Here is a 27338-nt window from a genome sequence, read left to right as displayed (position 1 = left end):
AGGGGGCAGAAAGAGACAGAAAGAGAGACAGGCAAAGATCTGCCTGCCTCTTCAGAGGAGCCATGGGAAAGAGAGCTGGAGTGGGTGGAGCTTGTCTCTTAAAGAGGGGGCGTGGCGCACACGCACAGACTAATAGTAGTGGCACACCAGCCACAGCACCCGGAACTGGCCAGGGTACTGCTTGAGTGCATCCTGCCAGGTGACAGGGGACAGGTCAGCATAATGTCTGAATCTTAATTAACCCTGCAGGTTCAGTCAAAGACTCTTTTTCAAAACCATGGTAGGGCCGGGATGTGGAAGACAGAGTCAGACAGATCTCTGAGCTCGAGGCCAGCCTGGTTTCTGGTTTACAGAACGAGTTCCAGAACAGCCAGGGCTACATAGAAGAAATTCGTCTCAAAACAAAAATACAAAAAAAAAAAACAAAAAACAAAAAAAAAACCGCACACACACAGGGTAGAGAGTATTTACAGGAGAAACCTGCGTTGGCCTCTGGCTTCCCTGTGCATCTGCACATAGAAGGGAAAAAAAAAAAAACAGTGATGAGAAGCTCGAATAATCTCTTCAGGACAACAATCCAGTACAGGTGACTACACTTTACTCTAGACTTACTTTATTCTAGACTTTGGACAGTTAGACATTCTTTTTTTTTTTTTTTTTCGAATGACACTTTATTCAGTCATTTTCTTTACAACTGAAACTCTGGGAATTCAAAATTAACATCCTTGCCCGTGAGCTTCTTATACACACCAGAAAAAGTTTCCACCTTGTGCTCCACGTTGTTCTGCTGTGCTTTGTCTAAATGAACCTTTATGAGCCTGCTGCCATCCAGTTTCACTCGGATCCTCTTGCCCACAATCTCACTTGGGAAGACCAAGTCCTCAAGGATGGCGTCGTGCACTGCGGTGAGCGTGCGGCTTCTGGGGCGCTTCTGCTTATTTTTCGTACGGCTTTTCCGAGTTGGCTTGGGCAGAATCCTCCTCTGAGCAATGAAGACTTTGTGTTTCCCGCTGAACTTTTTCTCCAATTCACGAACCAGCCTTTTTTGGATTTTTTTTTTTTTTTTTGGAAGGATTTCAGCTGAGGAACTGGTACAAAAATTATGATGGCTTTCCGGCCACCACCAACTTCAATTTCCTTGGCCGCAGTTATGTTGAGCTCCCGCAGCTGCGCCTTGAGATCCGAGTTCATCTCCAGCTCGAGCAGCGCCTGAGAGATGCCGGACTCGAACTCGTCCGGCTTCTCGCCATTGGGCTTGACGATCTTGGCGCTCGAGCTGAACATGGCTCGCCCTTACGGAGTGCCGGCTTGGAAAGAGCACAGTTAGACATTCTTAAAGGCTAACTGTACTGTAGGGCTGAGGCTGCTGTTTGCCACCCAAACATGTGAAGGCCATTCCATTATTGTAAATTTTAACTTCTGTCTCAGACAATGACCTCGCTTCCTCCTTCGCAAAGACCAAAGGTGGCTAGGATGATTGGTTGCCTTGCGCTCACGGCCCTGTCAGATGGAGGACCCTCCTTCCCAAAGCTAACCCTCCACCTACACAGTGGTGTTCCTTAACTCCCTTCCCATGTGCCTATATGTGTACATGTTCATGTGTGTGCACGTACCTGTATGAACATATGTGTGCAGCCAGAATAAATCTTGGGTGCTTGTTTTCCAGGTGATATCTGCCTTGGCTTTTGGGACAGGGTCTGTCACTGAACCTGGAGCTCACCAAGTAGGCTAGCCTGAGCTCCGGCCCCAGGTATCCATCTGTTTCCACCCTCCCAGCGCTGGGATTACAACTGCTTGCGCCGTAGCCAGGTTTTTGTATGGGTGCTGAAGGATCCCACTTGAGTCCCTGTGTTTGAGTGGTAAGCACTTGGCCCTCTGCGCTATCTCCCCTGCTCTCCTCCCCTAAGCTTACACTGTACCTCTTTCCTGGTATCTGTTGCCCCTTACCTCCTCAGGCACTTCATATCCCTTGATGACATGCCCTACCTAATGTGACCAACCCCCAATGGCCTCCAAGCCTCCTGGGCTTTATAATGACTGTGCTGGCTACTCTTTTGTCAACTCAACACAAGCTACAGACATTTGGGGAAAGAGAAACCTCAACTGAGAAAATGCTGCCACCAGGTTGGGCAAGCCTATGGGGCATCTTCTTGATCAATGATTGATGTGGGTGGCTTCATCCCACAGGGAAGTGGTTGGTGTCACTCCGCTAGGTGGTCCTTAGTTGTATAAGAAAGCAGGCTTACTAAGCCAGTAAGCAACATTCCTTCATGGCGTCTGCTTCAGTTCCTGCTTTGGGTTCCTACTTTGAGAGTTCAAACCCTAACTTCCTTTCATAATGGTTTGACATGTGGAAGTGTAAGCCGAATAAACCCTTTCCTCCCAAAGTTGCTTTTGATCATGATGTTTTATCGTAGCAATAAAAACCGTAAGACAATGACCCTTGGAATTCCTAAAGGAGCTTGCAAAATTTGCAGGAGTGCCCAGAGAGGGATGTGAAATGCAACTTCTATTTCCCTATAATTCTGCACAGTTGTTAATAAATTCTTTAACATCAAATTGTGAAAACTTACCTCAGTCATTTCAGGGTTTCGTTTATCTGCACATTTTCCTGGACATTTTTAACTAAATTTCCCACGGGCTTTTATAGCCACAGTAAGAAGAAAAAAATGACTAACCTTTATGTACCATTATGTTCCATTAGCCAGCAGATTTATATGCTTTCCATATATTAGTTAATTTAATCCTTACAACAGCCCAAGGTAGAATCTACAATTACTGTTATATTTTACATATCAGGAGATAGGTAAGTAGGTAGGTAGGTAGGTAGATAGATAAATAGATAGATTGATTGATAGATGATAGATAGATAGATAGATAGATAGATAGATAGATAGATGATAGATAGATAGATAGAAGTTAAGTTGTTTGCCCAAAGAAACAAAATCCATGTCATTGCTATAGTTCATGCTCTGAACTATTAACCCAGGTCTTCCCATTCTCCCTGTGGACACAATAGCTAACCTCAAAGACAAACTTGATAGGATTAGAATCATGTCCATGAGGGAGTTTCTAGATTAGATTAGTGAAGACAGAAAGACCATGACCAGGTGCCTTATGCACCTGCTTCTATGACTGTACCCTCAAATTGTGAAGCAAAACTACCATTCTTTCCTTGAGTTGCTTTTGTGAGATATTTTGCAACAAAACAAGTATCTAATGCAATAGGCAAAAGAATTGCATGAAGAGGTAGTATTTAGTATGGGCAATCACTGATGCTGGGTAGTTCCATGTTTCTTCTCTAACCACTAACACACACAGGGCCTGAAGGCTCATCCTTATTCCTTACCTATTCCCCCAGGTCTCCTGATATCTGACTTGCTCCCATCCTCCTTTTGCAATCACCCTGAAGCTCTCTCACCTTGTTGAGCTGTGTGGCTACTCTGTTCACCCACACATAGCCTTGTTGGTCCAGGTACAGCCTCCATCCTGCCTTTTGGCTCCTTCCTCCACTCTTCATGAGCATAAAACCCCTCTTCATTCGAGATCAAGATCTCTTAACTCATCTAGGGATTCTTCTCCCATTTTATCTTGGACTCACAGTGTCCACAAGCTACTGTCCCTGCTTTGAGCTTCTTCCCCTAGTCTAGGAGATCTTAATTTATCAGACGCAGGTCAACATTTAGTCTCCACCCGAGTTCTTCCCATGTCTATGGCTTAAAGTCTTTCCATCTACCACTGAGGCCAACACTTTTAAAATTCAAATCTAAAGTTAATTTCTGTTTCAACCCTTGAACACTTAATTACATAAATATAAAAAGAGCCAGAGGCACTCTGGGAATGGAAACTATCTGATAACGTTACTATGATAGAATACATTGAAAAAGAAAAAAGAATGTAGAAAGAAGCATACTGGCACACACCTTCAATCCCAGCACTTGGGAGGCAGAGGCAGGTGGAGCTCTCTGAGTTCGAGACCAGTCTGACCTAAATAGAAAGTTCCAGGACAGCTAGAACTATATAATGAAAACCTTCCCCCCCAAAAAAAAACTTTAGGAGAAAAAGTTTATTTTATCTCACAGTTCCAATTCCAGGTTATAGCTCATCATAGCAGGGACAGAGATGGCAGGGCTTAGGACAGATAAGCACATCACACCCACAGTCAGGAGCAGAGAGACAGGAATGCATCCATTCTTGCTAATCGCTTCACCTTCTCCACACTTACACAGTCCAGGGCCTGAACACAGGGAATGGTGCTGTCGGCAGTGAACTGGATATTCCCACCCCAATTCTCAATCAAGACAATTCTCCACAGACATGCCTACAGGTCAGCCTGATCTAGACAATCCATCACTGAGACTCTTTCCAGATTATTCTAAGGTGTTTCGAGTTGCCAATTAACCCCCCCAAACACACACACACACTAACAAAAAACCCATGATGCTATAGTGGCAGCAGCTTCATATGTGATCTGTGTTACCAAGTCTTTTGCTTACCCTATACCATTTGTGTTTGTGTAAGTACACTGAATCATGTTTGCACAATAACAAAGTTGCCTAACACATTCTGGAACATATTTCCATCAGTAAGGGACAGGATAGACAGATAGGCAGGGGGTGGGAGGAGAGAAAACCAGTCTGTTGCTATTTTTTTTTAAAACAAAGTCTCATTCAGCTCACAGGAGGAAGCTCATTCTCGTTGTGAATAATAGATCAGTTTACTGAAACTCCACTGATTTAAGTGTTGCTACAGTTTAAAACTGCATCAGCAGAAAAGGGCAGAGTAATGTCTGGTGTAAGATCTGAGCGTCAGAACCTCAACGAGGCAGAACATAAAATCAACAGACTAGCTAAGTGTGGTCCCTGTTCCTGTGGTGTTTACTCAAAAAGTTATTAGTTCAGCAATTTCTGAATGTAGACAAATTTAAGAGCAAAAGACTAAGTCAGACCATCTCCAGATAGTAAGTTAGACTTTCCACCATCCTGGCAGAAATGAAGACATTCTAAAGCGGTGGTTCTCAACTTTCCTAGTGCTTGGACCCTTTAATATAGTTCCTCGTGTTGTGGTAACCCCCAACCATAAAATAATTTTCATTGCTACTTCATAACTGTAATTTTGAAACTGTTATGAATTGTAAGTATCTGGTAAGCCTGATATCTGATATGTGACCCCTGTGAAAGGGTCATTCATCCCCCCACAAAGGGATTGAGACCCATGAGTTGACAACCACTGTTCTGAAGAGATTCTTGTGCCCTTCCTTTGGTTATCAGAATATTGAAAAAAAGTACCCCAAGAAATTGGAAGTTCCTAGAAATCTCACTCTAAGGAGAAAGAAAAGGACTGAAGCCTAGTGACTTCCAGAGAGTGAATTTACCTCCCAGGAAGAGATTTCACAGTTCTAATTTGTCAAACTCCTTGCAGAGGAAACTGGAGCCCAGATAAAGATGGGTCAGCGATGGGTGGGACCACGCCTTGGTTGACCAGGACTTCTCAATATTGCATCTCTGTAGCCCTGTAGTTAAATTCCCTGTTAGGAGCTCAGAAGGTGGACATGGGGAGAGTCAGTGAATGAACTTCTCTGTCCCTTTCACATTGTGACCACTGAAATTACTTGGTGTGGGTGAGAAGGAAACATGGAACACGCTGATATAGTATTTCCCTCTGTACCAGTGATTAATAAAGAAGTTGCTTTGGACCTATAGCAGGGCAGAACTTAGGTAGGTGGGGAAGACAGAACTGAATGCTGGGAGAAAGAAGGGCGGAGTCAGAGAGAAGCCATGTAGCCCTGCCAGAGACAGAGGCCAGAACTTTAGCCAGTGAGCCAAGCCACATGGCGATACACAGATTAATAGAAATGGGTTAAATTAATATGTAAGAGTTAGCCAATAAGAAGCTAGAGCTAATGGGCTAAGTGATGATTTAATTAATACAGTTTCTGTGTGATTATTTCGGGTCTAAGCTAGCCAGGTGGCCAGGAACCAACAAGCAGCCCTCCTCCAACAACAACACTCAACAAACCTGCTTAGGGGTCTATTAGAGGGGGCATATACAGGCCTGGAAAAGTCAATGTGCAGAAAGAGAGAGAGAGGAAGATGGTGTGTCCAGCTTTTAAAAGCTGCCTAGCGCATGCACACATCAGATTGACGTGATTATGTCATATGCAGATGATGGGGCTCACGCATGTGGGCAAGGTCTTAGCTGAGTCATACGGAGATGATGTAATCCTCGCTGCACATGGGTCATGCGGGGGGGGGGGGCCTTTAACTTCCCCAAGGGCCATTAGGCACTTCTGCCTGGGGGCTTGTCTGCACATGCATGGCCCCTAGAACCCAGAAGTACCAGCCTTATTGTGGCTGAAATCATTACAACCACACTGAGTAAAACTCCTCTCTCTGCTTTCCGTTATCACTTGTCTCTTTAACTGGATGAGCCCAGCTTGTTGAAATTAGTTCACCTTCTGTGCTCTTAAACAGTCCTGGACCCAAACACAGGGAGTGGTGCTGCCTGCCATGGACTGGATTTCTCCACTTCAGTTAGCAATCAAGCCAATCCCTCAGAGACGCATCTAAAAGTCAACAACTCTCCTATCACTGCCAAGGAGAAAGAGGCCAAAAAGTCTCCAGGTGCCTCAGCCCAGGACCTGAGGGAAGCAGCCGAAAACAGTTCTGATGTTTTTGAATAGAAACTAGAACTTGTTCACACTTGTACCAGGGTCCTTTCTTCTCATGAGTCTGGGGGTAGGCAGGTTGGGTGAAGGACAGGGTGGTGTGTGGGTGGAGGGTGGGGCGGTGTATGGGTAAAGGACAGGGTGGTGTGTGGGTGGAGGGTGGGGCAGTGTATGGGTGAAGGACAGGGCGGCGTATGGGTGAAGGACAGGGTGGTGTGTGGGTGGAGGACAGGATGGTGTATGGGTGAAGGACAGGATGGTGTATGGGTGAAGGACAGGATGGTGTGTGGGTGGAGGGTGGGGCGGTGTATGGGTGAAGGACAGGATGGTGTGTGGGTGAAGGACAGGGCGGCGTATGGGTGAAGGACAGGGTGGTGTGTGGGTGAAGGACAGGATGGTGTAAGGGTGGAGGGCAGGACAGTATGGATGGTCTATCTTGTCACTAGAAGAATGGACGAATCAGAAGAGGTGATGTTTAAGATAAGCAGTGAGTCCTGGTTAGAGTTAGGCCGGACAAAGGCCTTCGTAGTAGACATTAGACACCAAGAAAGCTGTAAACAGAGACTGAAAGGAGCCAGAATTACATTTGAGGCAGGAAATGTGGCCTGTTGCTGGGGCATATGGCGCAGTAGGCAGCACACAGAGACAAGTGGGGTGAAGACTTACTAGCGGTACTGTGTTTCTCATAGGTTCCAATGGACACTGCTTCTACAGGAGATAAAAGATTATGGATTCCATCAAAATTGATAAACCCCAACATGAACAAGAGGAATCCCTCCTGCTTCCGCTGCTGAGATGCCTCTGAGAAACAAAAGGCCTTTGGAGCAGACAGCGAATCCTACCACCTGGGAACAGCTTAAGAGTTTGTGTGACAGAAGACAAAAGGGAGGCGAATGACTCGGGAACCTGAATGCTACACTTCTTTGTGGTGAAGAGACAGCTGACAGGGACAAGCTATACATAGTGACCATTGTCCCCAATCCTCCAACCTACATAGCAGTGAGTTGGGGAGATACAGATATTCCCTTAGTGGTTAATGAATCTTCATGGCTACCTGGTCCATGTGACAACAGAGGTCCTTCTCATCCAATGGAGGAGGGTAGAGTGATTGGTGATTACACTATGAAACTATGGGGAACTCCTATTTGCATGGGAAATGGAGCTCAATGTCTAAAAATAACCTCTCAACTATGGCTATCCAAAGTTAATATACTGCCTGAGATTACCGTAATAAGTTTTATATGCTTCAAGCATCTGGTTTTAAAGGACAGGAGATTAATGCTACTAGGTCCTTAAGTCTACCCTTCTGTGAGCTGTGGTTACCAACAAGGAATCTGACTGGGTGCATGGGCAACAGTGTAAGAGTGAGAAGCCTCCAGTGTTAATTAAGATCTCCCAAGGAGACGTCATGCTCTGAAGCCCTTTTGGCTCTGCTCAAGAAAAATATTCGTATTCAGAGCTAAGATGGAAACAGTATAATTTGAATGGAACTCTAGAAATTAGTGTTTCTGTTAATGAACTTATCCAATGGCCTGGAGTTGGGATGGCAAGTCTCCTGCAATTTGGCAATTCAGTTCAGACTAACTTGTGGAAATTGGCAAATGCCGTCCACCCTCATAAGGCGTGGGAAAGAAAATCAAACATTAAGGATGATAAATGTAATTTGTCTTTTAGACTAAATCAAAGTTATCCTTTCCTGGTGTGTTCTTAAATTTTTACTTTTGAGAATTTATATATTCTTAGAGCAAGACCAGCAATCTGGATCCCTGTGGAGTTGCCGAGGCCATGACAAGACTCTGCTGTGATGACCCTGGTGCAGAAGCTCGCTGAGGGATCGTTGAGAAGAGCCTGTCGAATGAACTAGCTGTTACAGTTATTTTGGGAATCAAAGCATTGACAGCTACAGCGGCAACAGCTGAAGTGGTGCTTCATAAAGAAATCCAAACTTCTGAATTCATTAGAGACTGGCATAAACATTCAACAAAAGTATGGACTGAACAAAATAAAATTGATGATGTTTGGATGGAAGCTTCACCTCAGCCCTTGGCATCTATACAGTCTGGAATGTTTGGATAGAAGCCACACACCAGTCCCTGTCATCTGTGTATCCAAAGAGTCTGGAATGTCCCCATCCCCTGGGAGTTGCCTCAGTCCAGACTCCGCCCCCAAGAAAGCCCACCAAATGATGACCCCTCTGGCAGGGTATTTAAATTGCCCCTCCCAGATCAAACACGTGGTTTTCTGGGATTCCTTTCCCATCTCCTGGGGGTGGGGGGGTCTGGAAAACCTTCCAGGAGCATTTGTATCCATTAAACCTGGACTTTTTCTAATTCGGTCTGATTTGGACTATTGTGTTGGCGGAGAGGTTTATTGGGGTGCAGAAACTTTTCAGATACCAGGGACTCTGGGTTTCTCATGGACCTAGCAGTGAAAAACCATGAATAGCAATCTGCCAAAAAAGCATGTGATCGTGTTGTGTCTTAAAGAGATCAAGCTGGTCCAGACGGCTGGGTACAAACCACAGGGAACAACCGCTGGAGCCAGTGATCAGTAGCAGCAATTAAAGGATCTTGCAGAGGGACAGGGTCCTGAATGTGAGAGTGGAAAACGGGGAACATGGTGGTGAGATGCAAGGGGGTTCTGAATAACAAAAACTGGGGAGAGAGAAGCTGGGGGTGTGTAGAGGCCCTGAATTCCATCTAGACCATCCAGACTGGATCGGGTAGTGCAGGCTATTAATCCTAATCCCCCAAAAGAGGAAACAGGAGAACCAAGAGTTCAAGGTCAACCTGGAATACACCAGACCCTGTCTTTAAGGAAAGAGAGAGAGAGAGAGAGAGAGAGAGAGAGAGAGAGACAGAGACAGAGACAGAGACAGAGACAGAGAAGGAAAACTAGACATAGTGTTATATATGCCTGTAATATCAGCACTAGTGTGAAGGCAGGAGAATCAAGAGTCCGAGATAATCCTATAAAGGGACTTTGGGGACAGCCCAAGCAATATGAAAGTTTGTCTAAGGAAACAAGGAAAGGTAAGAGATTGAAATTTCTCCTTGTTTCCTCTCAAGCTGAGCATCCATCACTAGTATGTTTTTATAATTTACCCATGATCTAGGTGAATCACAGCCGGATGACTTTTTGAATACTCAGTTTCTATATTGAAAAGATTTGCAGAATCCCGAGAACAGTTAGTTAAAGGGTTTTGTCAGAGTCTCTAGGGTCCCTTGAACATTTTCTTTTCCAAGATGATGAGAAAAAATATAAAATAAAATAGTAAAGGACTGGTTTGTCCCAGGTTCCCCTTGATGGTGTGGCTGTAAGCCCCACTTTCTGCTCCAGTGGGCTCCACAACCCACCCTCAATCAGAATGCTAATTGCTCCCTATCCCTATGCCCAGGCTGTATACAATGACCTATATTATAGGAAGTACATTTTCCTATCTCATTCAACCTTGTATCTTCAGCACAGAGTCGCTCTCCCTAAACGTTTGTTAAATGCACTCATAAATGAGTGAATGAACAGAGTCATAGATGCATAAATGAAATGAAAAGTCAATCAGGACCAAATGTAACCTCAATGGTAGACACTTTCTGCAAAATGAAACTCCCCTACCATTTTTTCAACACATCTCTTAATAAGTGCTTGCTGAATACACGCATGCATGAATAAGTGAGAAGATGAATAATGAATTTTTTTTTAAAAAGGCAAAGAACAAAATGTGACCTGGACAGATGACACAAGATGACACTTCCTGGGCCCGAAGAGATTGCTCAGTGATTAAGAGCACTGGCTGCTCTTCCAGGGCACCTGGGTTCAGTTGCTAGCATGCACACTGTGGCCCACAACCATCTGTAATTCTGGTTCCAGGAGATCCAATGCCCTCAATAACAATCCATAATTCCAGCTTTAATATGCTGCCTTCTGATCTCCGAGGGCATCAGGCAGGCATGTGGTGCACAGACATACATGTAGGCAAAACACTTAGACACTTAAAATAATTTTCAAAAAGAGGCTTCCTAGTCTATGTTTTCCACATGTTAAGTTTTCATGAGCAAGACACTTTTTTTTCTTTTTCTTTCTTTCTTTCTTTCTTTCTTCCTTTCTTTCTTTCTTCCTTCCTTCCTTCCTTCCTTCCTTCCTTTCTTTTTTAATGGTTTTTTTGAGACAGGGTTTCCCTGTGTAGCTTTGATTGTCCTAGAACAAGCGGTTTTTAAATATGATTTAAAGACATGGAAATATCCAACTGAATCAAAAACAAAACCTCAAAAGCATTAGCATGAGTTATTTCTGGGTAATAAAACCAAACATAAGAAGAGATGAATTGGGGAATATATCATTTCCCCTTAAAACACCCCTGAATTATTTTATGCCTAAATACATGCTAGCTGATTTTTAAACAGAATGTATCTTGATGAAATTTAAATATTAAAATACAAAATTGGTCATTTTTTTTCTCTGAGGCAGGGTCTCATATTTACTAGACCAGCCTTGAACTTAATGCAAGGCCAAGGTTGGCCTTGAATTTCCACCTGCCTCCATTTCCCAAGGGCCATGACTATAAGTGTGCACCATCACGCCTGCTTTAAGTGGTGCTGTGACTGGAGCCGGGACTTCATCACATTAGGCGAGCCTTCTGCCATATGAGATCCCTCCCCAGCTCCAAATCAGTCAAGTTCTGAGCTACTGCTGAGTCAAAGTGGCATGCTGTACTTTTGGTCCCAGAAGTTGAGCATGTTCCTGTTTTCTTCTTGCCTTTTTTTTTTTTCTTTTCTAATTTTTTGCTGAGTCCTAGTTACCAAAGAGTATTGAACCAAAGCCAACTGGATAAACAGGATCTTGAACTTTAATAGGGCAGTTGGCACGGACCAAACCTGGGCTGGCCAGGCCTTCTGACTGGTACCCGGAGGTAGACATAAAGGAACTGAGGAAGTCAATGAACTCTGATTTTCATGACGATCTCTTGACATCAGAATTCCCTTTTTGTATATACACGTGTCTCCTCTGATCCTGTGGAGATGAAAATTGACATCCACACTCATATTCTACCAAAGGAATGGCCTGATCTGGAAAAGGTAATGTTAATTAAAGTGCTGGATTCTTTCTGAACCTTTCCCTGTGTCTCTCAACGCCTCTATTTATAGATCTCTGTCCTCTTTGGAGATGGAACAGAATGCCAGTCTTCTTCGCTCTGGGGGAGTGATCTTTAAATGGCTTGGTGGCTCTAATTTCCTACTATTTAAAGGTGACTTTTACATTCATTTCGACAGAGCAATGGCTCAAAGAAATAAGGGGCTTCTTGAAGCTTTTCTTTCCCTCGCATGACACATCCTTTCAGATTCCTGGACGTCTTAAGTCAAGCAGTTTTGCTGCCTCTTAGATAGTGTGTTCCGCTGCTGGAATGACACCTGCCTACCACAGGATCGAAAGCCTCGGTCGCAACTAAAAGACCATTGAAAAAATAGGATGTGGTCGGTTTCCAAAATGTTTAAAATAGGTTCTAGACGCCCCAGGAGATAGCTTTGTGAAATGTCTTTCCAGTCTATTTCAGAACTCTGTCTGAAATCTTTCCTGCCTGATCGTTAGACTGTGAACCTTGTTAGGGAGACCTGGGAAGCAGGCATCTCAGAGATCCCCAGAGCTGATGACATGAAATTTTTGTACATTGGTTTCTTTAAAGTGCGTTCTCTGTAAAAAAGAAAAAAAAGGCGGTAGATCTGTGAGCATGGCTCAATGGTAGACTGTTTGCCTAGCATGCCTGAAGCCCTGGACTCCATCTGAAGCACCGAGGGGGGTGGGGGTGAGGGGTGTATTCTCTGAGTTTCCCTAAGAAAGGAAACTTTCCTTAAAGATTTAATTCTAATCGTGTGTGGCAGTGTGTGTGTATGTGTGTGTGTGTGTGTGTGTGTGTGTGTGTGTGTGTGTGTGTGGCCAAAGACATTAGCTCTCCTTGAGCTAATGTTACAGGTGCCAGGGTGCTGGGATTAGAACTCGGGTCCTCTGGAAGAGCTACACACACACACACTCTTAACCTCTGAGTAATCTCTTCAGCCCACTTTCTTAACAGCTTGTAAAGTTGGTGTCAGTGGGCTGAAGACAAATACATGGTGTATTTCAGACCAGGAAGGAAGGAAAGGAAGGAGGGAGGAAGGAAAGGAAAGAGAGAGGGAGGAAGGGAGGGGTACTGAAAAAAGAAGGTGGGAACCTAGAAGAATCTTGTAACTACCTAGAAGTTAGTTTAGGCCAGTATCTGATTTTACTGGTCTTTCCTGTCCTGGAGTATTTTCACATTACTGGTAATGTTTCATCTTTATTTTGTTTAGGGTGGAAACTAATTAAAAAGTGGGTCATTGTGCAAGCAAATATTCTTCTCACTGTTATCGCATAGAAAAATGCTAACCTCTGGCTTAGTGTGTAGCTCAGGAGATGGAGTATTCACAAGGCCCTAAGTTCAGTCTCCAGCACTGTATTAAACTGGGTTCATGCCTGTTGCCCAGAATTCAGGAGGTGGAGGCAGGAGAATCAGATGTTCAAGGTTATTCCCCATTACACAGAGAGTTTAAGGCCACCTTGGCTTATATGAGACCCTATCTCAAAGGAAAAAAAAAACTTTTGATCTCAAGCATTTCTTTGCCCATTGGTGACCCGGGAGGTAGAAAGAACAGACTGAAATATGGAACTAGTACTGAGCTGTCTGAAATCCTTTCCCATCACGGCCAATGGAAACAGAGAACCCCATTGACCTCACAGTCCGCAGTGGAGCCTGTCTGCTTGGGAACGTCTTGTCCTGGTCACATCTTCTAAGTGTAAACAACTCTTCGTGATGTTAATGATTTTCTGGGAGGCCTGTACCACCCACTTCCCAGGAGCCCTGTGGAAGCGACTTGAGAGGGCTGTACCACCCACTGCCCCACGGAAGCAACTTGCAGTGTCTTTCCTCTTACCGTATTGTTTTCAACCCCTGGCTTATGAGGAATCATCTGATAAGTGCCGTGGTGAATATATTATGTATAAATTATATTATGCTTCCTATCCTGACAGTTGTAGGAAAACACAAAGACACACACACACATTCATGTCAGTTCTCTGTCTAGTGGGAGCAAGATTTTCTTTTTGCTTGGACCTCATAAAGCACACACAAAAAGCCATGTGAAATGCCCAGGGTTCCATGGTGGTTTCTGCTCTGAAGCTGCTCAAGTGTCGTCCCCCCCCCCCAGGACTCCTTTCTACCAAGAAATTTTATGCCACCCAACATAAACTAGTGTATAAAATAGGTGTGCAAATTGAACATATACTGAAACCTACTTTAAAACAATTCTTTAATATGTGTTAATGATAAAAGGCAAATTTTCACACCAATGATATAGATGTGTTTGTTTTTACATAAAAAATTAAATCTTAGCTGCTTGGTGGTGGCTCACACCTTTAATCCCAGAAGGCAGAGGCCGAAGGATCTCTGTGAGTTCAAGGTCAGCTGGGCTACAAGAGCTAGTTACAAGACAGGCTCCAAAGCTACAGAGAAACCCTGTCTCACAAAAACAAAACAATAAAAAAATCTTGGCTGAACATTTAACACTGCAGGACAAAGATCATCTCCAGTTCTTTTCAGAATTATGGATATTTTGTTCCTATAACTTTCAGTGCTGAGAATGTTACATAGCATAAGTATATAGTATAGAATGGCAGAAGTATTTTTTGGGCCATTCCACAAATCATTGGGAATTCTGTCCTAATCCCAAGCCAAAATTCTTTGGGCCATTTTATGAATTTCAAGCCAGCAAATCCAACAGCAAAAAAAAAAAAAGAAGAAGAAGAAGAAGAAGAAGAAGAAGAAGAAGAAGAAGAAGAAGAAGAAGAAGAAGAAGAAGAAGAAATTTTAAGACAGGGTCTCATATGACCCCAGGTGGGCCTCTCTGTGTAACCATGGATGACCTTGAACTCTTGACCTTCTGCCTGTTGCCTCTTAACTGTTGGGACTGGAGGCCTGAGCCATCCTGCCTGTTTTTATGGTGCTGGGGATCAAAGCCAGGACTTCGTACATGGTTAGCAAGCCCTCTACAGACTGAGCTACATTCTCAGCCCGGGGACAGCAATATTTAAAACAAGCATTCTAACACAGTACAATCCAAAAACATACTCACAGGATACTTACAAGCTGAGCCATGGCAGCGGGAAATATTGAAAGTCTTTGTTTTCCATAATGAATCCATTATGTCTCTCTATGAGCCGGAAACTATATGTACGACAGTCACTGCGATTTATTGCATACAATAGTCTCGACTCTCAGCTGAGGTGTTTCGGGCAGTGTTCCTGCACAGTGCAAAGTGCACAGGTCGTATGTTCAGAACCAGCTTCAGGGGAGTTGCGCAATGCAGCATGGGCAGACTGCCAGAACCACCTCGGATTCATGACACGTTTGACTTTGAATTAATTTTTGATCATCGCATGTTTTGCTGTTGACAAATTTTTCACAACACACATTAAGTGATCACCACGAAGGATTGGGACCCATAGTTTAAGAAGTGGGCTCTAGAGGACCCTCCCTGCCTGTACTCTCCTTGAGAGAGTGACCATCATGACCCATCCACCTAGAGGATGTCACACCAGATTGCTACCTCCTTGTCTAGATGGGAATCTTGAAGGAACTAAGAAAGTTCTGTGGTCTAAATGTATGTCCTCTCAAAATTCAGATATTGAAACCGTCCCTTGCAAGCGAAAGGACACAGAGGCGGGACTTCAGGGAGCAGCTAAATCTCGAGGAACTGGGTGATTCTTATAAAAACATTCCAGAGGTAGCTCTACATGTTGTTCTTGGTGTGAGACTCGGGAGGAACCGGAACAGCCTCTTACCAGAGCATGAGTCTGCACATTATTTGAACTTAGATGTCCTAGCTTTCTGAAACTGCCAGAAATAAATGCCTGCATTTAGAAGCCTCTGGTGATGGTGCTGTGTCAGAGTACCCCACAGGGACTAAGACAGAATAAGTCAGAAAGGGATTTTCAGTTCCAGCCCAATATAGGTAGACTACACAAAGAATCCCATGTTTTGTCCATTCTTTTCTTTCTCTCTCTCCCCTCCTCTCTCCCCGACTCTCCCCAGTCGGGGTCTCATTGTGTAGCCTGGGTTGGCATCCAACACATGATTCTCCTCCTCAGCTCCCTGAGTGCTGTGTTACAGGCCTGCATGACCACCCAGCCTCTACTTGCCTTCTTACTGTGGGATCTTAACTTTAAGCCAGTCTTCACAACTCCCTCCCAACAGTTCAAGCCAATGCCCACGGCTTCTCGGGAGCACATTCTCCGGCATCCTTGAAAAGAATGCTCAATTCTTTCCCAATAAAACCCTCCATCTGAGCACAGGAGGCTGTTGGCAGCTAAGTCCTAAAAATAAAAGCCTTCCCGCTCTCCGTCTTGGACAACCAGAGGAGCCTAGAACAGAGCCTGCTCTTTGTAGGGAGGAGAGAAAGCTTTCCACGCTCTCGCCTCCCTTTCCTGCCTCCCCTCCCCCCCAGCCCCGCTCCATCTGGAGCAGAGAACTGGACATCTATAGCCGACAGTTTCCAGGTGCCCCACCTTCTGGACCCTAAAGGCATTCTTTAAACTCCTTGAAAAACTGAGAGATAAAGAATTTGGAGTTACATAGGTGTATGTCCTGGAAACTTCTTAAGCACCAAACCAAAGTACACATCCGAGCAAAAGTCTTAGTGGCTTTTTGTACTACCTCCCCATCCTCTCACCAATTCCACTGAAGGAGGAGGTGTATTTAGTCCCTTGAAGCCTCACATGCTGCAGCCAGATAGGGGATTCCTCAGACAAAGAAGTGCAAGAGTAATAGTCATCACACTTCAGATCTCTGGAGAGTAAAGGAAAAGAATGCTGAGGAGGTAACTCAGTAGAGGACCTGAGTTCAGTCCCCAGAGCCTTTGCAGGAAGCCAGGGATGGTGATATGCACCGATCATCCCGCACCAGGAAGGTAGAGACAGACTGACCCCTGGGGTTTGTTGACCAGACAGCTTAGCCTAATTGCTGAACCATAGACCGATGGGAGACCCTGCCTCAAAAAACCAAGTGGATGGAACCTGAGGAGGAGCAATATTCTCCATATGTACATGCCCCTGCACACATGTGTGCTCACACATGAGCACACACTCATACACAAGAAAGATAGATGGTTTAATTTATATAAAACATCACAATAATATCTACATTATTAACCCAGCTTGACAGGTGAAGCACTTGATTTTCAGAAATGAACCCAGGGGGCTGAAGAGATGGCTCAGTGGTTAAAGAGCACTGGCTGCTATCCCAGAGGTCCTGAGTTTGGTTCCTGGCACCACATGGCATATTGCAACCATCTGTAATGTGATCTGGTGCCCTCTTCTGGCCTGCAGGCATATATACAGGCAGAACACTGTATTCATAATAAATAAATCTAGGAAGGAAGGAAGGAAGGAAGGAAGGAAGGAAGGAAGGAAGGAAGGAAGGAAGGAAGGAAGGAAGGAAGGAAGGAAAGAAGGAAGGAAGGAATCCAGAGCTCTGTGAGTCCCCTCCAGAACAATCTAACCCCATCCAATGGAGAGATTTCTCTGTTTCTCAGTGTCCTTCCCCAGTTCTCCCATTCATATAAACCCACAGAGGGAGATTCATCATGGGACTACAATCCACAGGTCAAGCAACCAGATCTTTAATACAGTAGACATTTCTGTGGGGGTGATGGTTAGCCAGTGTTGGGATAATGACACTCCAGTGGCCATAATTCCCTGAAGGATGGGAATGAGTTAAAGGGAGACATATCTATGTGAGGCTAGAGTCTTTCTCTTATTCCCTTATTTCTTGCCTTTATTATCATAGTAGAACAAGTTGGACTTATTTTTGTTTTGTCTTTTGAGACAGTATCTCATATATCCTAGGCTGGTCTCGAACTTGCTATGTAGCTGAGGATAACTTTGAACTCTTGGATCTCCTGCCTCTACCTCCAGAGTTCTGGGACCATGGGTTTATACCACTATACCTGGTTTATGCAGTGCTGGGATGGAACCCAGGTCTTTGTGAATGCTAGGCAAGCTCTCTACCTACTACCCATGTCCTTAGCCATCTAGAATAGGTGTTAGAGTGGGATTAACTAGCAGAATGCCCTTTGACTTCAATTGTTTCTTAGTAGGGATAATATTTTAAAATGCCTATTTCTGATCTTTTCTCACAGTTTCTCCAAACTTTCCAACAGACTCATGAAAAGAATAAGTCAGTGATATTTTGTTTGGGGATCTTAAGTATCTTTGGAAGAAATACTATCTCTTTTCAAACCTGCCTTTTCTTCTTAAATATTAATAGGCATACCCCCACAGCCTCCACTACCTTGTGCAATGATGAAAAGAGCAGAGTCAACACATCTGGGGTGATGATTAACTAGTGGTTATAAAGAACTAGTTTTGACAGATCTTTTGTTTTTACTTGCCATGGTGATTTCAAACAGAGGTAGGGTCAGGGTCAGAATTTCTTTCCTTTTTGTTTTTTCTTTCTTTCTTCCTTCCTTCCTTCTTTTCTTCTTTCTTTCTTTCCTTCCTTCCTTTCTTTCTGAGACAGGCTTTCTCTGAGTAGCCCTTCTTCAGGAGTTCTATTGAGCATGTGATAAAGGTATGAAGTCCCCAAGAAGTTAAAATATCACTTAAAAGTCAGGCAAGGTAGCACATACTTAATCCCAAGTACTCAAGAGACTGAGACAGGATGACGGATTCAGGCAGAAGTTCAAGGAAAAACTCACAAACGACAATAAAATTAGCTCTTCCTCTATCTCTCTTACAGTTTTTTTTTTTAAGACAGTGACTCCTGTAGCCCAATCTGGTCTCAAACTCCCTATCAGGAATGACCTTGACCTCTAGATTGTCCAACCTCCACCTCCTGAGTGATTAGAGATGTGAGCCACCATGCCCAATTTATTTGGTGCTGAGGGTGGAACCCAGGGCTTCTCACACGCTAGGCAAACATCCTACCAGCTGGGCTGCATCCCCAGCCCAGACACAGGAGATTTTCTTTCTCTATAAATTTATCAGTTTAAAGGTAAATTTATTTAATGAAAATATTGAGCAGGTATGGAGGAGGGAATAGACAGAAAGATGGTGTTTGATGGGACAGAGTTTGGAAACCTGTGCCTGGAGGGTACACCTTGGCTGCAGGCCCATCTCCTTTACTGACTAAGTCTAACCATGCTTCTCCTTGCTGCAGAAGTTCGGCTATGGAGGCTGGGTGCAGCTCCAGCAGCAAGGCAAGGTGAGTTTCTCTCCGCACATACCTACCGCACATACAGCACATACAATGATGGTATGTCTGGCTTAGCGCGTTGTAGGCTGAGCATCCATGAAACTCAACTCTTTCCCCTTGCATTCATCTTGTAGTAGGCTAGGAAGTAGCCCCTAAGTTTCCCAGAAATAGTAGGAAAAATAGGAGTGACTTCAAGCAGCAACACCTATGAAATAAAAACTAGAATTGAAACACCTCTACAAAAAACTCTTATTAATCTTTTTTAATTTTGTTAAATTTGCCTTGGAACTAATTTTAGCATTTCTTGAGCAGAACCAAGAAAGTGGCTTGACCCCCTCTACGGGTTCTTCCTATATTAGAACTGAAAAAATTCGTGGATTGGTTAGGAGAAATTAGATGATGAAGATGTCGAATCAGCTGGCCCTGCGCTGTTACAAAACCCCCTTACCTTCACTGCCCAGATATTGCTTCCCTAGAGAAACATGCTATGGTCTATCCCAAAGGTCTTTTCCAGGCCTATTGTGTCACAGGTATGACATCTTCTAGACACAGATCGCCCTCCTGGGTTTCACAGCCAATAGCTCAGATCACCAAATGATGGATCAGCCATCCTCTGTCACATAGGTAGAAAGGGCCTGTCTGTGTTCAGCTGCCGACACCTACACAGCACAACCCTTCAATACCAAACATGAAAGGCAGGAGAGAGAAAAGCTGAGCCCCATTAAGTAATTGAATTTTTTTATTTATTTATTATGTATACAATATTCTGTCTGTGTGCGTGTCTGCAGGCCAGAAGAGGGCACCAGACCTCTTTACAGATGGTTGTGAGCCACCATGTGGTTGCTGGGAATTGAACTCAGGACCTTTGGAAGAACAGACAATGCTCTTAACCACTGAGCCATCTCTCCAGCCCCAAGTAATTGAATTTTTATCTCCGTGCTGATGAAAGGAAAAATCCCTCAAACTATATGGAAATGAAACATGTTCCAAACCATTCACAAAAAGACTAATCCAGGTTGGGAAGATGGTTCCACCGATAAAGGCCTTGTGCTGCAAGCATTAGCAGCTGAGTTCGATTCCGCAGTACCCATGTTTAAAAAAAAAAAAAAGACATGGTAATATGTGTTTGTAATCCCAGCACTATGAAGATAAAGACAAGTGGGTCCGTGGGGCTCTCTGATTGGCCAGTCTAGCCTACTTTGTGAGTTCCAGGCCAGTGAGTTTCAAAAAATGAGAAGGAAGGAAGGAAGGAAGGAAGGAAGGAAGGAAGGAAGGAAGGAAGGAAGGAAGGAAGGAAGGAAGGAAGGAAGGAAGGAAGGAAGGAAGGCAAGATGGACAGCCCCCAGAAAAAGGATGCCTGAATCTGACCTCTACACATAGTCACATGGACGTTTGCCGCCTGAATGGTCGGTCACACTCAAGAACACAGGATTTATCCAAGCCGGTTGCCTTTGCTGATGTGGTTTTTCTGGCTCAGGGAGAAGCAAAGATGATGAAAGACGGGAAGGTCTTCAGAGTGGTCCAACAGAACTGCTGGGACCCCGAAGTTCGTATCAGAGAAATGGACCAGAAAGGCACGTACGATGTGAAATGCTCTCAATGTTTCCACCTGTTGTAAAGGAGCACCTACCTTAAAGTTGATGATCACGTGATATGATTTATGGAATGGTGACTTTGTTTCCTGTTTCCCTGTTACAGCTTCATTAGAGGGAAAGGGGTCATTGCAAGTCCATGCTTCTAGAGCATGAGTTTGAAAGTTTTATTAGTTTAAAGACAAGATGGTATACTATCAAAATGATAATAGTGCATTTTATTCCTTAAAATAGGTCCAGAAAGTGGTTCAGTGGGGAAAGCGCTTCCCACACAACTGTGTGGGTCTGAGTTCAGATCTTCAGAAGCCACGTAAAGCCAGATATAGTCGTGGAGGTGGCTATGATCTCAGCATTCCTGTAGTGAGATGGAAGGCAGGGACAGGAGAACCCCAGCAGCTCACAGGCCAGCTAGCCTGGTACACTACAACCCCTGTGCTCCTGGGTAAGATGGTAACCGAGACAGAATCTCATAGACAGCCAGGAGCCATGAACAAAGGGAAAGGTGAGAACTGATACAGAAGGTTATCCTGTGATCTCCACATGCATGTTGTGGCACAAATGGTTCATTCACGCACACATACGCATACACACGCACACATGCACACACACACACGCATGCATGCTCGCACATGCTTTCTTTGTCTTCTTCTGTCAACTCCCTTCCTCCCTACAAGTCTCTTTTATGCTCTTTTGCTTTGTTTGTGATCCACTGATTTATTTATTTATTTATTTATGTATTTTTGGTTTTTCGAGACAGGGTTTCTCTGTGTAGCTTTGGAGCCTGTCATCACACTCACTCTATAGACCAGGCTGGCCTTGAACTCACAGAGACTATCCTGCCTCTGCCTCCCAAGTGCTGGAATTAAAGGTGTATGCCACCACCATCCAGCGTAATCCACTGAATTTTAACCAGAACCCTCTGTGTGACCACAGGCTAACCTGGAGTCTGGTGGGCTAACTATGAGCTACTCAACTGAAGATAGTAACTACCCATCCCCCAGAATCCATCAGTACATCCAGTAGTTCAACAAGGTGGGCATAACCCAGTGAGCCCTGCTGCAAGGAGTCGATCTGTAACTGACTGTTGATAGAACCAGTCTGATGCAGGCCCATCACTTTCTTCAGATTTTTGAGACAGGGTCTCATGTATAGCCCACGCTGGCCTTGAACTCTTGTTCAAGGTGGCCTTGAAGTCTTCTTCCTCCTGTGTCCTCTTCTGGAAGCACTATAATAGCAGACTTGCACCCCCGGGCCCAAGTAGAATTGTGTTTTATTTCACAGTCCACAAAAAAAGGAGTCACCCTGGCAGCACCAAATGAATAGGGCTTTCTGGAAGTTTGGAATAGGGTGGCATGCACTTCTGTCCAGGGCTGTCTGATAATCACTGTTGAAATGCATATCCAACTAACTTTGAAATCCAGCTGTGCAGAAAGCTGGCAGCAACCCTGTAGGCTGCTCTGCAGGACACCTGCATAGCCTTGAGTCAGCACCAGCACACACAGGGGTTGTGTAGGGGTGTGGCTTGGAGAAGCCGTGTTTCCTGCATCTCTGGCAAAGAACAACCTTTCCCTGAAATGTGAAAAGAGAACAAGGGCCCACCATCTCGAGAGGAAAACAGTGACACTCAGACTTGGTTCCCAGGAGTCAGAAATTGCCGCTTATGATTGCAACAGAAGTGCACTGTGTCGTCTCCTTTGTTTTTTGTTCTTATTATTTTGTATGTTTATCTCAGTTGCTCTCCTCGAGGCAACAGTCCCAACTCACTTTCAATGGGCATTGTCTTTGCCCCCACACACCATTCTAAGCACCTGACACAAATTAACTCGTTTAGTTCCTACAATGACCCCCGGAGGTGGGCTCTCTTCCTATCACAGATTTTCAGATTCCTGGATTGTAGACTCTGGAACCAAACTCTGGGGACTGCAGGAAATTTTATCCAGGCTAATTTAGGAGCTGAATTAAGGGCACTTGTCATGCATGACTTACAGTGGAAAGCTCTAGAAAAAAAATGGAGACCATGAAAAAAGATGGGGGAAAGTGACAAGAAAGTAGAAGAAAAGCTAGCTGCGAAAATGAAAGAAAAGGGATGAACAGGCGTGGAAAGGGACCAGGGAGAGGGATAACAGGGTGACTATGACCAACACACGTTACATACATGTCTAAAAGTGTCGTGATGAAATCCATTACATGCATGATTAACACATGCTATTTTTCTTTAAATGGTGGAGAAATACCTTACCTAAAGAAAGTTTTGTCACAAGGAGTGTAGAAGAAATCCTGGGCAAGTAGGGTCAGGTCATCCTATGTCCAACCTTCGCCCCTCTGTAGCACTGAGGGTAGGGGAGAGAGAGCATGCGCGAGGGAGGAGCAGTGAGGAGAGCCGGCAGGTCGGGTGGGAGCTGCCAGCCTCCTTGCCCTGGGAAAAGCTCTTCTCCTCACAGGTCTGTCCCTGTGTTCCAGGAGTGACGGTGCAAGCTCTTTCCACGGTTCCTGTCATGTTTAGCTACTGGGTGAGTGTGAAACCTCAAATCATCCTCCTGGGGATGAAGGCCCATGTCCAGCTCAAAAGGTGACAGACAGCTTAAACCTAGAAATTGGCCCCATCAAGCCTGTCTCCTGTTTATTTATTTTTTTGTTTCATTGTTTGTTTTTGAGATAGACTCTCCTATAGCCTAGGAAGTCTTTAGCCTTGCTTTGTAGCCGAGGATAACCTTGAACTTCTGATCCTCCTGTCTGTCTCCTGAGTACTAGGATCCAGGTAGGTTTCACCATGTCCAGTTTATACAGTGCTGGGACTGGAACCCAGGCTTCTTACATGCTAGGCAGGCACTCTAAGCCACATTCCCATTCCAGAGGTTCCTTTATAGGTCAGTAGCATGTTCTCCCCAGACTGCCTTCTTATTCTTGCTTCAGGACAGTAGCCAGTATGTGGATCTCAGACCCAATCTAGATTCACACACAGTTCAGCGGTAGACTGAGTCCCCACCAGAGCGTGCCTGTCTAGATTAACCCTTGCTGTGCCTTGCTGGATTGCTGATAAGCCAGTGCACTCTGAGGTAAAAATTTTGAGATAGGATAATAATGACCAACTATGTTATACCTCCTGATAAACTGTACAAAAGGGGAGTCCTAGACCCCTTTCCACAAGTCAACAGTCCTCAAGCACTGAGAGTTTCAGAATTGCTTTTGAGACCACGGAGGGAACTTTTGATACAGAGCTGAGAACTCACTAACCTGGTAGTTGTTGTGGTTAACGTGTGATGTGATTTAGGAGCAATGCAAACACCACCGGTTCCCCATTCTTTCCCACCTGTCTTCACATATCCAGCAGGCGTGACTCCGGTCTCCACACTTCTGATTAGATCACAGTGTAAAATACGACGTCTTGAAACCTCAGGGTTGGTTTGGAGAGATAAAGTGTTTGTTTTGCAGGCACCAATACCTGAGTTCAATCCCCAGAACCCACGTAAAGAAGTGGGTGGGAGCTGGAGAAACGGCTCAGTGTGTAGGATGGTGGCTGCTCTAGCTTGAGGACCTGAGTTCTGATCTCAGAACCCCCTCTAAAAAGCTAGGCTTGACCTCCTTTGAGCCTGTAACCCTAGTACTGTAGAAGCTGGAAATGGGGGAACCACTGAACCTAGTGAAAGGGAGCTAGCTGGGGGAGGGGAAATCAAGTCTATGGTGTCAGTGTCAGAGCCCACAGGAAGGGTGGGGAGGAGGACAGATGAGGACAGGATCCGTGTGGAAGCAGGCTTGGTATCCTTCAAGGAGCCAAGACAGATGCCCTGATGGCAGCTTCTGGGAAGCTCCGGTGGTGGCCCATCATGGTTCCACGTCTAAGCTGGAGAACTCAGCAGCTGCCCAGCAGGCTCAACCCCAGCTTCTGGCCTCCATTTCTTCTGATTAACCAGCAGCATCCTGAAAGTTCTCTTTGCTTCCACAGAGATTGGGTCTCCTGAGGCCAGTACCTTTCTCAGTCTGCGCCTCTTCTTCCTAAGGCATAAAATCATTAAGACGGGTGGACGTTTTCAGCGAAGAGCCAAAGTTGTTCAGAATGAACGTCTAATAAAATCTGCATGGATTTTATTTTGACTGGCATGGAACCTTTCCTGTTTCCACCAGGCCAAACCTAAGGATACTTTGGAGCTGTGCCAGTTTTTAAACAATGACCTAGCTGCTACCATTGCCAGATACCCTCGAAGGTTTGTGGGTTTGGGCACGCTGCCTATGCAAGCCCCGGATCTGGCCGTCGAGGAGATGGAGCGTTGCGTGAGGGAGCTAGGATTTCCTGGAGTCCAGATTGGCTCCCACATCAACATGTGGGACTTGAACGACCCGGAACTCTTCCCTGTCTACACGGTGAGTACTGCCTGCCGCTTTTGCTCAGCCAACACGCAGCAGCACAGCCGTGGGCCGGCGGACACCAAGCTGGTGGAGGACCCTCCTGCCAGGGGAAAGGGACAGGACACAGGAGGCCAGCGACTTTAGATGTAGGTAGAAGATGTAGAAACCTACCAGAAATCCTACCAAAAGAGTGAGTCACTCTACAGCAGGAGAAGATGGGACACTTCCCATGTCTGCCCTTCCTGTACCACACTGGCACTCCTTTCCGTTGTCCATGGAAGCACGAATGTCACCCTCATTGCTAGTGCTTTACATGGTCAAACACAGACACACACACACTTTTTTTTGCTATAGAAAAAATAATTTTTTAAACAATTTGTGAATCATTATTAGTATATTAATATTAATATTTCAAAATAATTTTGAAGAGTCTGTGGAAATACAAAAATGTATAAAAAGGATGACAAACACACCAATCATTTCACCCAGACAATAACCACTGTTAGTTATCTCATTTAAAACTTTGCATATCTATATTTTAACAAAATTGTAATTCTTTTACACAAGGGATCTCATATCCTATTTGAAATTTTACAAACTAAATAAACATTATCTGTGTGCATGTGTATGTGCTAGCTCACACACATGTGTGAATATGGATACATGTTTATATTCATGTTTGCATGTGTGAGTGGACATACATGTGGTGCATATCATCGGGCATCTTCCTAGATGGCTCTCCACCTTACTGAAGCAGGGTCTCTTGCCATTTGCCTACTTCAACTAGTCTAGCCTGCTTACCCCAAGTATCCCTTGTCTCCACCTCCCTAGTGCTAGACTTGCAGGGGAGCCACCTGACTTTTCTGTGGATTTTGAGAATATAGACTCTAGTCCTCACACCAGCATGACAACATTTTTCCCATTGTATCATCCCCCAGCCCAGTGAGGATTATTTTAATGAATGGCTTTTTTAAAACTGCAGAATTTTCCAGTGTATTGGCATGTTCATATTTAATTCATCAATCCTCAATTAAGAATGTTAGGAAGAAGCCGGGCATGGTGGTTCATGTCTTTAATACCAGCTCTCAGACAAAGGCAGGCAGAACTCTGAGTTCGAGGCCAGCCTGGTTTTCAAAGCAAGTTCCAGGACAGCCAGCACTACACACACAAATTCTGTCTTGAAAAAGCAAGAACTAAAAACCAAAACCAAACAAAGAAACTTAAGAAACCAAAAGTGTATTTTGTCAGTACATTAAAAAATAATAATAATACTGAAACTGAGCATGGAGGTGCAGCCTGTAATCCCATCATTCAGGAGTCTCAGGCAGGAAGAGCAGGAATTTGAGGCTACCCTGTGCTACATAGTGAGCTTCAGGCAAGCCTGGGATACAGAACAAGATCCTGTCTCAAAACCCTCAAAATAAATATAGATAGATAAATGAAAAAGAAGGACATAAAGGGGGGATAAGGGGAAAACATAGATAGATATATCAATAAATGGGTGGATGATACATAGGTAAGTTATACATAGGTGATAGATAGATGATAGATACATATATAGGTAGATGGAGGTTTTACATATATAGATGAGTGCCGTGAAAATGTTAGCATTTGATAAAAGCAAATGGTGGGTACATGAGTGTTCATTGTGTTGTTTATAATCTCTATATTTAAAATATTAGAACATTAAGATGTGTTTTCAAAATGCTCCTATCTAGTTCTGAAGTACCCAGTTTCACATCCCACCATCCTGTCCAACACTCTTCCTCACCCACATCCTGAACCAGCCACCCTGGGTACCAGGACTTAAAGGGCCATGATTCATCACTCAATTGCATTTTTTAACGAGTCTCATTTCCTCTCATAACTATAAAGGTATGAGGTACTTCCACCATAATGCAAAAATCCTTAATCCTGATCTGAGTTGCTGTTTGCACGCTCACCAGCCATTCTACTGGCTGTCACTTATTCATTTAATATTTATGGAGCTCGAATTATGTGCAAAAAAATTTCCATGTTTGTGCTGAGGTGATTGTCCACTATGTGGGGAACTGCCTATGAAACTGCCTTTAAAGATTTAATATTCTTCTCAGTCCTGAACTCTCTGAACGAATTAGCAGCAGAGGCCCAGCTGATGCAGAGAATGTTTTCTGGAAATTTCAATGAGCTTTGAACAAGGATTTATTCACTCATGCATCCAAGTTGCCTCAGCACAGTGTGAGAGAGTCTTCAGCTGCAAGTCATTTTCAGCACTCATCGGAACTGGATTTATAAATTCCTGGGGGCTCAGAAAGCAATAGCAGCCACTGGGGTGCACACAGACATTTCCATTTGAGTGGCGAGCTCAAGCCATCTGTCACCCCCAATGAGCTTGTTTGGGAGCATGCCAGTTTCTGCGGGATTTAGGAGTCTGTCCTGACTCCAGTTGACCGGCAGTGTCCCTGGTCTGACCATCTATTTGTTTGGTTAGCGAGGCTGG

General features: G+C 44.5%; 1 protein-coding gene and 1 pseudogene across 2 annotated transcripts in view; one reads left to right on the top strand and one right to left on the bottom strand.

The window, feature by feature from the left end:
- Positions 1-664: 664 nt before the first annotated feature.
- Positions 665-14959, bottom strand: LOC126513205 (40S ribosomal protein S7-like; annotated as a pseudogene).
- The window catches only part of Acmsd (aminocarboxymuconate semialdehyde decarboxylase), a 32927-nt gene continuing 17088 nt past the window's right edge, over positions 11500-27338 (top strand). Inside the window, exons 1-5 of one of the 2 annotated variants that reach the window (XM_050161453.1) lie at positions 11508-11739; positions 18888-18932; positions 20401-20497; positions 22976-23025; positions 24638-24874. In XM_050161453.1, coding sequence (XP_050017410.1) covers positions 11683-11739; positions 18888-18932; positions 20401-20497; positions 22976-23025; positions 24638-24874 — 486 coding nt within the window. In that variant the 5' untranslated portion in view covers positions 11508-11682. Of the gene's footprint in view, positions 11740-18887; positions 18933-20400; positions 20498-22975; positions 23026-24637; positions 24875-27338 lie in introns of both variants that reach the window. The other variant, XM_050161454.1, reaches the window with a different exon arrangement.

Source organism: Alexandromys fortis, unplaced genomic scaffold, assembly GCF_014885135.2.
Source record: "Alexandromys fortis isolate MF-2015 unplaced genomic scaffold, M_Fortis_MF-2015_v1.1 scaffold_109, whole genome shotgun sequence".
NCBI classification, from domain to species: domain Eukaryota; kingdom Metazoa; phylum Chordata; class Mammalia; order Rodentia; family Cricetidae; genus Alexandromys; species Alexandromys fortis.
This window is presented reverse-complemented; position numbering and strand designations above follow the sequence as displayed.